The 10,473-nt window shown below is 51.5% G+C and overlaps 2 protein-coding genes across 3 annotated transcripts; one reads left to right on the top strand and one right to left on the bottom strand.

Annotated features, from left to right (window-relative positions):
• The first annotated feature begins 250 nt into the window (after positions 1 to 250).
• On the top strand, positions 251 to 4,934 carry POU5F1 (POU class 5 homeobox 1). Its single transcript, XM_045826164.1, has 5 exons — positions 251 to 667; positions 3,414 to 3,528; positions 3,832 to 3,962; positions 4,282 to 4,440; positions 4,613 to 4,934. Exons 1-5 carry the CDS (start codon positions 251 to 253, stop codon positions 4,877 to 4,879), a joined length of 1,089 nt encoding a protein of 362 aa, XP_045682120.1. The 3' UTR covers positions 4,880 to 4,934.
• A 1,803-nt stretch (positions 4,935 to 6,737) lies between these two features.
• TCF19 (transcription factor 19) lies at positions 6,738 to 10,329 on the bottom strand. 2 transcript variants are annotated; one of them, XM_045826092.1, is made up of 4 exons: positions 10,157 to 10,329; positions 9,166 to 9,733; positions 7,737 to 8,287; positions 6,738 to 7,144 (listed from the first exon to the last, which is right to left on the bottom strand). In XM_045826092.1, the coding sequence occupies exons 2-4, from the start codon at positions 9,401 to 9,403 to the stop codon at positions 7,016 to 7,018; spliced, it is 918 nt and encodes a 305-aa protein (XP_045682048.1). In that variant the 5' UTR covers positions 9,404 to 9,733; positions 10,157 to 10,329; the 3' UTR covers positions 6,738 to 7,015. The 2 variants fall into 2 exon arrangements, with proteins under 2 accessions (XP_045682048.1, XP_045682049.1); XM_045826093.1 differs by having other exon boundaries at positions 7,737 to 8,203.
• Between the last annotated feature and the right edge of the window lie 144 nt (positions 10,330 to 10,473).

Genomic DNA, 10,473 nt, shown 5'->3' with positions numbered 1-10,473 from the left:
GGGCTGGGCCAGGAGAGTCGCCTAACTGGGGCTCCCAGGCACACCCCTTCCACCGACAGCACCACCACCAGCAGGCAAACACCCTACGCCTCAGTTTCTCCCACCCCCACCGCCCTTTCCTCCCCCCATCCAGGGGGCGGGGCCAGAGGTCAAGGCTAGTGGGTGGGATTGGGGAGGGGGAGAGGTCTTGAGCAGTGCCTTGGAGAGTCTTCCTTTCACCAGGCCCCCGGCTTGGGGTGCCGTCCTTACCATGGCGGGACACCTGGCTTCCGACTTTGCCTTCTCACCCCCACCGGGTGGTGGAGGCGATGGGCCAGGAGGGTCGGAGCCAGGCTGGGTTGACCCTCGGACCTGGCTGAGCTTCCAGGGACCTCCTGGCGGGTCGGGAATCGGGCCGGGGCTTGGCCCTGGGGCGGAGATGTGGGGGGTTCCCCCGTGCCCCACGCCGTATGAGTTCTGTGGGGGGATGGCCTACTGTGGACCTCAGGCTGGAGTGGGGCTGGCGCCCCAAGGAGGCCTGGAGAACCCCCAGCCCGAGGTCGAGGCGGGAGCCGGGGTGGAGAGCAACTCCGAGGGGGCTTCCCCGGAGCCCTGCGCTGCCCCGCCTGGGGTCGTGAAGCTGGACAAAGAGAAGCTGGAGCCAACCCCCGAGGAGGAGGCGAGTGAGGTGCAGTGGGACTGGGAGGTGGCTGAGCGGGAAGGGGCGGCCAGGAGGGAAGGCGGTGGTTGCAGCTGCCTAGGCCTGGAACCCAAGAGAGGGGGCTGCAGGCGCAGCCCCGGGCACGGGGAGGTGTGCGGAAACCGCCGTCCTGAGAGCAGGGGCAAGGTGGGAACTGAGGCCAGAGTTCTGAGAGAATGAAGGGAGGGTGGGGAGGTAGCGGGGGGAGGGGTAGCTTCGGGGAGTCAGGAGCTGGCCCAGGCTGGCCTTTCTTCCTGCCCGGCCTTCGTTGTCAAGTTTGTCGCTTCCACTTCCTAGGCCTGACCAGGGTTGGGTCACTCAGACCCAGCTTGGGGTTTGATCCCCTTCTCCCACCCTGAGCCCCTCTTGATAATTTGATCCTTAACAGACCCAAGATCTTGGCCTCTGGGTAAGCGTGGCCTGAGGGTAAAAACAGTGCTTATCCTGGGGTTATTGTTCCTGAAATTCGAGGGTGTGACTTGTTTCTGATAGAAGCTCCTGTTGGGGCTGTGTGTGGACAGTGGAGTGGCTTTACCTCCCCTCAAGTTCAAGGCTTGTCTCCCCTTGGCCTCTGCCTCGGGTGTGGGTCTCCACTGTGCAGAGTGTACACCCAGCACCCTCTCCTAGAGAGTTGGAAGTACCGAGTGCAGCAGAATTCCTTAAGTGATGAACTGGGAGAGAAGTGGAAGAGTTCATCTGCAGGCTCTTCCCTAAATGTAGGGTTTGCTGAGGGACTGAGGACTTACACATGTCCAGCCCTGCTGGGGACTATTAAGGATGTGTATGTTCCAGGCCACTGAAGAGACAAGTGTAAGAAATTAGAGATCAAGTACTAAGCCTTTAGGCCTGCAGAGGAGGTGTGAGGGATTTCAGCTGACCTGGTAGCCCTGACTCTTCGCAGGAAGCCAGTTCTGAGCCTTGAATAATAATGGCTGCCAATCGTGGTCCATTTCCTAAGTGCCTGGCTGTGTGCTCAGTTTCTACATCGTTTCATTAACTGCCACAAAATCTCCTAGGGAGGCATTATTAGCCTATTTCACGGGTCTTCACTGCTAAATGACAAAGCTAGGATTTGAACTGGGCTTTACCTTATTTCAAATCCCCAAAATAGGATTGGGAAAGCCCTGATGGGGACAGCTGAGGCTGTGTATGGGTTTGAAACATTGGCTGAGCAGAAGCTGGGAATAAAAGTTAGCCTATGTGAACTTGATGTGATTGATTAACCTTGAAATACTTCCCTGAAGGCTTCCATGATCACACAAAGGCCTAACTCCTCTGGTCCCCTGGGCTCCTGGCCTCCACTGGAGTGCCCCAGGGCTCAGTCCTTCGCCTGTTTTCTATTTACCCTCCTTCCTCTCACCCACCCTGTAGGCTCAGGGACTTCGTTCATAGACTTGACTGCCAAATTTTCCATCTCCTGCTCGGATGGCTCTCTGAGTCACTGTACCTCACCCATCCACCACCTACTAGCTCAAGGCCAAACCAGTCACCCTCATTCCTTGATCTCCCTACCTCCACACCTTTGGAAACACCACTATTTTTACCTTGAAGCCCCCCCCGCAATCAATACTTACCACTGTAGTTCCAGAGTGGCTGGAACTACTATCTGGATAACTGCAGTTCTCTCCCTGATTATACCACCATTTCCTCCTTAGTCTCTTGTCACTGTGTCCACTAGAGTGAATATCTTAAAATATGAGAGTCACATCATTTCACTCACTGCAACATTTGCAGGGACTGCCCTGCTTGCTCTTCTGATTTCATAGCTCTCCCGCTTTCCTTTCCTCAGCCCACTCACCCAGCTCCAGCCACGCTGGCCTTGCACCTGCCCACCTTATCTGCCACCCTGCGACACTTACACTTGACTTTTTCCTTGCTCAAATTCACTGCCCCAGCTTATTTAAATTGTCACCTTCCCTGTGATGTCCTACCCTGTTGTACTCTGTAATCCTCTACTATTTTACTTTTCATGATGCTTCTGACACAGCAGATAGTAATTACTTTCCTCCACATTGGAATGGAAGCTCCACGAGGCCAGTATATTTATTTTTATTTTTCTTAGGATTAAAAAAATTTAGTGTGTATTTTTTATTACCATTTATTCCCCCCATGCCTTTTTCTTTCTCTACCCACCAAGGCCAGGGCTTATTGTCTACTTTGTGTAGCCTCTGGCTTATAGAGGTATGGAATAAATCTGTTGAATTAATCAATGAGGTTGCTTCTGTATTTCAAAAAAGTTGAGAAAAAAAGGGACAATCGACTTTTTAAATAACTGAGCACTGACTATATACAAAGCACTTTGTCCATATCTTATGACACCTGTAACCTTTTGTAGTGTGTTTGTGTGTATACATGCCAGGCCATGGTCTAGGACCCTGCAAGTAGTCTGGGAGAGTGAGTGTATTGAAGTGAGAATCACACATGGCACTCTTTATTTCTCTAGGGCTGTTACTCCAGTCAAAAAGCTTTTGTATTAAATGGGCTGACCGGCAGGAGCTCCCTTTGTGACCTGACAGGTGTTTTCCCTGCTGTGCCTGGTGCTCTGCAGCTATAGATTTGTTGCTTTCTAGGGTGAAGGGTGTTCATAGATAGGTTGTTTCTGGAGTTTGGTGGGCAGCTTGGATGCAGAGATACTCCCAAAGACCACTCTTTGGGACACAGATGGGAAGGGGGGGGCAATAGTTGGTGTGTTTGTGTTCTTATACTTTCTCTGCCTTTTTCAATGTGGTCTTAGGACATGAGAGCTCTGCAGAAAGACCTTGAGCAATTTGCCAAGCTCCTGAAGCAGAAGAGGATCACCCTGGGATACACCCAGGCCGATGTGGGGCTCACTCTGGGCGTCCTCTTTGGTGGGTCCCACTCAGCATGTTTTGACCCATAGAACACAGGGACAACTTCTGCCCTGGAAAGAATATTCTTGAACCTGAGCTTTTTCTACCAAGGGAGTGAGGGGATATTGTTCCAGGGGCAGGCTCTACCCTCGGCCATGAAGAGGGTAGTAGAGGAAGGGGGAAAGATACTTGGGCCTTTTACTTTCTCTGGGAAGAAGTGGGACCTTATGAGGGTGAGAAGAGGTGGTGACACCTAGGTCTTGGGGTCATGAGGGCCCTGCCTGCTACCTCACCTTGTTCTCTTTCAACTGACTTCCTCAGGGAAGGTGTTCAGCCAAACAACCATCTGCCGCTTTGAGGCTTTGCAGCTCAGTTTGAAGAACATGTGTAAGCTGCGGCCCCTGCTGCAGAAGTGGGTGGAGGAAGCTGATAACAATGAGAATCTGCAGGAGGTGAGGGCGGGTGGGATTCACAGGGAACCGCTGTGACTTGGCCCCATGTCCATTGCTTCCATCCCTTGCTGGCAGCTCTGCTTCTTGGTGAGAGTATCCCTCCATGGGTGGAGGGTGATTCCTCAGTGCTGCTGGGACAAGGAGCAGAGCTGCTGGTCTGAACTGCTCTTCCTTGCAGAACCCTTCCTTCTCATACCACCCGACTCTGGTGACACAGTCAATGCTCCTTAGCAATTTGCTCTTAGTGCTGCTATTGCTCAGCAGATTTGAAGCCTGTTCTCCCATCTGTTCTCTTGTCGCCCCCTCTCCACCTGCCCAGATATGCAAAGCAGAGACTCTTGTGCAGGCCCGGAAGAGAAAGCGAACAAGTATCGAGAACCGAGTGAGGGGCAACCTGGAGAACATGTTCCTGCAGTGCCCGAAGCCTACCCTGCAGCAGATCAGCCACATCGCCCAGCAACTTGGGCTGGAGAAGGATGTGAGTGCCTGTCCCCTTCTAGTCCCAGAGTGCTCCATGTTCCTTCCAGGCCGCACCCCCTTGCGCTAGCTCTGGCTTCTGCCCTCTAGTCACTCTGGATCTGTTGGGTTTGGGCCAAATGACCCACCTCCTGGAGTTTTTAGTCACTCTCCCTCGTGTCTTCCACTTCTAGGTGGTCCGAGTGTGGTTCTGCAACCGTCGCCAGAAGGGCAAACGATCAAGCAGTGACTATTCCCAACGAGAGGATTTTGAGGCTTCTGGGCCTCCTTTCTCAGGGGGACCCGTATCCTTTCCTCTGGCACCAGGGCCCCACTTTGGTACCCCAGGCTATGTGGGCCCTCACTTCACTACGCTGTACTCCTCAGTCCCTTTCCCTGAGGGTGAAGCCTTTCCCTCCGTGTCTGTCACCGCTCTGGGCTCTCCCATGCATTCAAACTGAGGTGCCTGCCTTCCTACGACAGGAGGGAGAGCGAGGGAAAGAACCCTGAGAATTGTTCCACGGTTTTGGGATTAAGTTCTTTCTTCACTACGTAATTGGGAACACAAAGGGTGTGGGGGCAGGGAGTTTAGGGAACTGGTTGGAGGGAAGGTGAAGTTCATAGATGCTCTTGATTTTAATCCCCACATCATTTATCACTTTGATCTTAAATAAAGAAGCCTGGGACACAGTAGATGGATATTTTGGTTTATCCTCTAGTTACTGAAAGGGTGTGCAGACACCCAAATAGTGGATAGTAACTGCTATGAGACTCAAATGACCCCGAAGTCAAGTGCCAAACCTGCTCACATCACACAGTGTCAGGGAGAGCTGGGACTGGAACCAAGTTTATTTGTAGAGGCCCTTAGAGGCATGAGCTAGTTCTTCAAAACTTGTGACACCGGATCCCAGGGAACTTGAGTGAAACATCTTATTTTCGCCCACAGATGTGGTTACTGTGTAGCCCATTCCCTAGTAGGAGCTGGCTTATTGCGTTCCCCACACTACTTTGGAAGGCTTCAGTGGCGTTATACTAAGAAATCAAGTCTTTAGATATTTTTCTTCTGCATAGAGCCCCAACTAGAAACTCTCCATCTTGTACTTCCTTTTTAAAAAAAAAAGATTTTATTTATTTATTTTTAGAGGGGAGGAAGAAAGGGAGAGAAACATCAATGTGTGATTGCCTGTTGCGCACCCCCTACTGGGCACCTGGCCTGCAACCCAGGCATGTACCCTAGACTGGGAATTGAACTGGTGACCCTTTGGTTTGCAGGCCAGCGCTTAATCCACTGAGCCACACCAACCAGGGCACCATCTTATGCTTCCCAATGCCAGGATCTGTTTGGTTTCCCTTCAAGGTTTTTTGCCTACCCTGTCCATGAGTGACTCAGCATACCCCTCATGCTTCAGTCCCTGTTCCATTGCTACTGGCTGGGGGGTGGGATGGGAGGTCCTTGCTCTGGAACTCTTTCCTCGGTGTGGGCAAGCCTAGGTGGGAATGGAAATGGGATAGACATACAGGTTGCAATAGAGTATATTGAGACAAGGGTTTCCAGTAAGAACTGGGAACGCTGCTTTGACAAGTGTCTTGACTGGTGTGAGGCTCACAGAAGAAAATGTAACATACATGGGTTGATCACACTGGACCAGGCCAGCATCTGATCTAGCTGGTATACCACAATTTCTTTTCTGTGTACTACTTTGTTTCATTGCACTTGACAGAGGAGTTTGTTTTTTCTTAGATTTTATTTTTATTTATTTTTAGAGAGAGGAGAAGAGAAACATCAATGTGTGGTTGCCTCTCACACACCGCCTACTGGGGACCCGGCCTGCAACCCAGGCATGTGCCCTCACTGGGAATCAAACTGGCAACCCTTTGGTTCACAGCCCACACTCAATCCACTGAGCTAAACCATCCAGGGTTACAGATGGGTCTTTTCAAATTGAAGTCAAAACCCTCCACCAGTAAAAATTTACACCTCATTTTGCAGTGGTCTAGAACTGAATGGACCTGCAGTATCTCTGAGGTAGGCCTGGACTGGTGAAACTTGTAAAAGTTCTTCCATCTATATGAAACTGACCACACCCCAACCACCTAATTTTAAGGGCAGTGGATGGTTTCTTTTAAACTAGAATCATTAATTACCCATTAATTCCTTTTCTTTCATATCCCACCTCCAAGTCACCACATATATTTGCTTTTTTTTTTCCAGTGAGCAGGTTTGTATTTCTCTGCCTTTTCTGTTCATCTCCCCTTTCCCTAAGAATTCACATTTTACAAACCTTTCCAAGTCCATTTTCTCAAGAAATGGAAAGCATGGAGCATAAGACCCATTCTTTATTTGGAAATGAAAGCAAACCTCTGAAAAGCCAGGCCACAAACATGGTCAAGTGGTAGGATTACAGTTTGGGGGCTGTGCCCTAGCTTTGCCCAGAATGCCTTAGGTGGTGCCATCCAAGTTGAGAACTCACTTGTTCAGCTCTGGGGTTTACATATTCCCAGGAATGGATGGTTTCTGCAGCTGATGAGTGCTCTGATCACAGATTTTCTAGGGTCCATGACAGGACCTATGACTTGGAATAGTGGGAATTTCCAACTCACTGGCAACTTCCTGAAGGCAGCATTATCTTTGGCAGGAAACCATCTCTTCTGTCACCTTTGCCATGAGGGCCTGTTCCAGACCTTGAATCCATAGCAGTGGACCCCTGTCCTGTAGTCATTCCCTCCTGGGGAGGAAAGGGAAGAAGGAGGCACTTCTTAGGACCTGCTGGCATTCCACTGTGTCTCCCTCATGGCCTGGAGGTACCAGCTCTGTCCTCTGGCCCCTTGGTGGTGAGCCTTGGGTGTGGACACCCATGTGACACCCTGGGCACCTGAAGTCAGCCTCCCTGACAGCCTGGATGCTGCAGCCAATACAGGCCATATGGAACCAGATATCACATCTGTCATACGGAACCCAGGCCACTGTCTCTCGGGATAGGCGGCAACAAGGGGCTGCACGGGGCTCCCCTCCCACAACAGCAGGGGGAGTCATGTAGGTGCTTCAGAGGATGCCAAGGTTGATTTCTGAAGAGTGACAAAAGCCAGGGTCACTGAAAACCTGTTGAAGACGCCTAGAGCTTTACCTGGACAAATAGAATAAACCCAGATAGATTGACCTGACTAATATAGATTAACCTGGTTGGTAGAGCTAACGCAAGTCTTGTCATTCTTGCTGTCCACTGTCCATCTCCATTACCAGCACGGGGCCACCTCCCAGCCTGAGGCTCTAAAAGAATCAAAAAGCAGTGAAATATTGAGACACCCATTTCCACTTACCCACTGGGTGTCAGTGGGGTCTTCTCGACACAGTTTCTTCCTGGGCTCTCTAAGGACTGGTGGGGGGCTCTCAGGAGACTCTCTCTCATCATCCAATTCTGTCAGCACTCGGTGAGCAGATTTCCTCCTATTTCTTGGGTTTGGGGCAGAAGGGGTGATCCCCTTTTCCCCAGGGGGAGTGTGAGCAGGCAGGCTCTGTGGTTCACTCCTGGAGAAGGTGAGAGGCTGGGGCTGGAGCTTGCTGAGGCTGCCTATAGAGTTGAGGATCAGTGTGGCTTTTGGTGCAGGAGACAGAGTGAGGAGGGGACGCTGTGGAGCCCCCTGGGGGGGCAGAATGGGCCGGAAACCAGCTCCAGTTCGTCCTTCTCCCATAGACCGTGGGATGGTAATGGCAGCAAAATCTTGAGGTTTCACTCGGACTTGTTGAAACATGAAGTAGAACTCCGAGGGGCTGGTTCCTGGGGGCCCTTCGGGGCCAAAGGTCAGAAGGTCACCATCACTCAATTCTAGCCTGTGACCCCTTGGGAGTCGGACATTGTTGACTAAAGTCCCTGGTGATAGTGGGACACCAGACAGATATAGAAATGACAAAAGCAAATGACCAGTTAGTGGAGAAATCTGACCCTGACTGATTTTCTGGGGAACATAAGAACATGACACCTGTCATCAAATATTCATATTCTAAGTCCCTCAGCAGGTAATATCAGATGTGATGTGACATTTATGCCTTCCCACAGGACATATGGAGGGAATAGATCCATTCTCCAATATTCTGAGGTCCAGTTTTCAGTAATGCTCACTAATCCAGCTCCAACTCAGCACAGTTCAGACTCTGGGTTCCACTGTTGACTCTACCACTTACCAGCTCTGTGACCCTAAACAAATTAACCTCTTTGTGTCTCATTTTTTTTTGTCTGTAAAGTGGGGATATTCAATGCAGTTAAAACTGCCTGGTTCAACAGTACACACTACGTGAATACTGGTAACTAGTTATCTTCACACACTTCCCAAACAGACCTTATAAAGTCTTCCATATTACCTAAAAGGAGACTAAGACCCAGAGAAGTGAAGTGACAGGACTAAGGCTGGCAATGACCTCTGCATCAGGGAGATCACATATCCATATCACTGAAACATAATTCAACATATCCTAACAGGAACAAGGTGCCTCAGCAAGTCTGAAAACAGTCAGGTCTAAGCTTGGGTTCCCCAGTGGCCACAGCACATCCCCACTGATATTTCCCTGATGCTGCCCCAGGCTATGGAACCGCCTCCCAGCCCCTGTATGGACTAAACGGGGACCAGCAAGTCAAAACTGCAGAGAGCTTCTGACACCATGTGGTGGAAAGACAGAGGTCCAGACTACCCTGTGCATCAAACCTGATAGGGAGCTTGGGAGGCAGGCCCTGAACTGCTGCTCGCTGCTTACCTTGGCTGCTGTGATCCTCCAGGCTGACTCTCCAGTCCTCACCCTGGCGCTCAGCGTGCAGCTCCGCATGGACTCCAGAGATGAGGCCAGGCTCCTGTTGGGGCCGCAAGGCCACATCACACAGGTCCGCCCGGTGGCCCAAGCGATAGGTGCAGCCAGTCCCGCTTGGAGGGTGGAAAGTGTAGAGGTCACCGCCCCCGTCGCCCCCTATTCGCAGCAGCTGGAAGCAGGGCAGCATGGGCAGTGCCCACTCCACACCACCTCTTCCACTTCAGGGATTCATCACCTTTCCAAACTCCTGAGCCATGCACGGTGGCCTAGGTTCACTTTCTGTCTGATGCAAACTTGAGCTATGCTTTGTGCAATTTCAATTTTGAAGCACAGTCCCAGAGCAGTGCAAATTCAGAGTTCAAGGATCCTAGGCACGCGATGCAAAATTGGCTGTCAAGACGCTTCAAAGCTGAAAAGTTTGGGGAAAGTCCCGAGGCAGTGCCAAAACCGATCACGTCCTATGGCACCTTGGATGAATCGGAACCTCAGGCCGCAAAGTATTCCAGGAGACTTCAATCTGTGCAAGACAACATACCATTAGGCAGCTTCTGGGGGAACTGCAAGCTAGTTGTACATAGGGGGGTTCTCCTATTTCCGTGAAAGACTAACTTGTCACCTCAATGTAATTTGGAGAAAAGCTTCTTCCTGGCAGACATTCTTATCCAAATAGAGTAGCCAGCTCTCATGCACGTTCACGCCTCGCTGTTGTGGCCAATCCCTCACTCATAACTAGTTAGCTTGAACCCCAGTGGAAAGTGACTCCACTGTCACCCTCCCCCACCCCCAAAGGAAGTGCAAACGGGTCCCTATGTTCTCCAAAAAAACTGGACCTAGACCCCAGCTGCCCAGCTTCTTCGAATGGGATAAAACAGAGCTCCCTGAGACCGTGGAAGGAAAACCTAGCCTTCTCCCTGCCCGCCCAGCCCAGTGTCGGATCTACCGCGCGGTGCAGTCTCGGAGTGGTCTCTTCAAACAGCGCTGGCCTGTGCGGCGTCCGGGACCCTCGGGCTCCGGCCCGGGCCGGCGCTCCGCGGTTGTTTGACAGCCAGTAATTCAGACCAGGAAGGGGCACGGCCAGCGCGCGCGGGCAATCCCGACCCCGCCTTCGTAATTCCCGGGTCCTACCCTCGCCCCGACGAGCCCGCCCCCTATGCCGTCTCAGATTGGTCAGCTCCTGAGCCTCCTCCGTTTTATTGGCCAGGGCCCTCCTTGTCCCGGTTTCCACCTTTTCTGATTAGTTAACAAGTTTTCCCGGGT

This window comes from Phyllostomus hastatus, unplaced genomic scaffold (genome assembly GCF_019186645.2).
Source record: "Phyllostomus hastatus isolate PE091 unplaced genomic scaffold, TTU_PhHast_1.1 phas_scaffold_60, whole genome shotgun sequence".
Classification (NCBI taxonomy): domain Eukaryota; kingdom Metazoa; phylum Chordata; class Mammalia; order Chiroptera; family Phyllostomidae; genus Phyllostomus; species Phyllostomus hastatus.
Note: the sequence above shows the minus strand (reverse complement) of the source record. Positions and strands in the feature narration are given on the sequence as shown.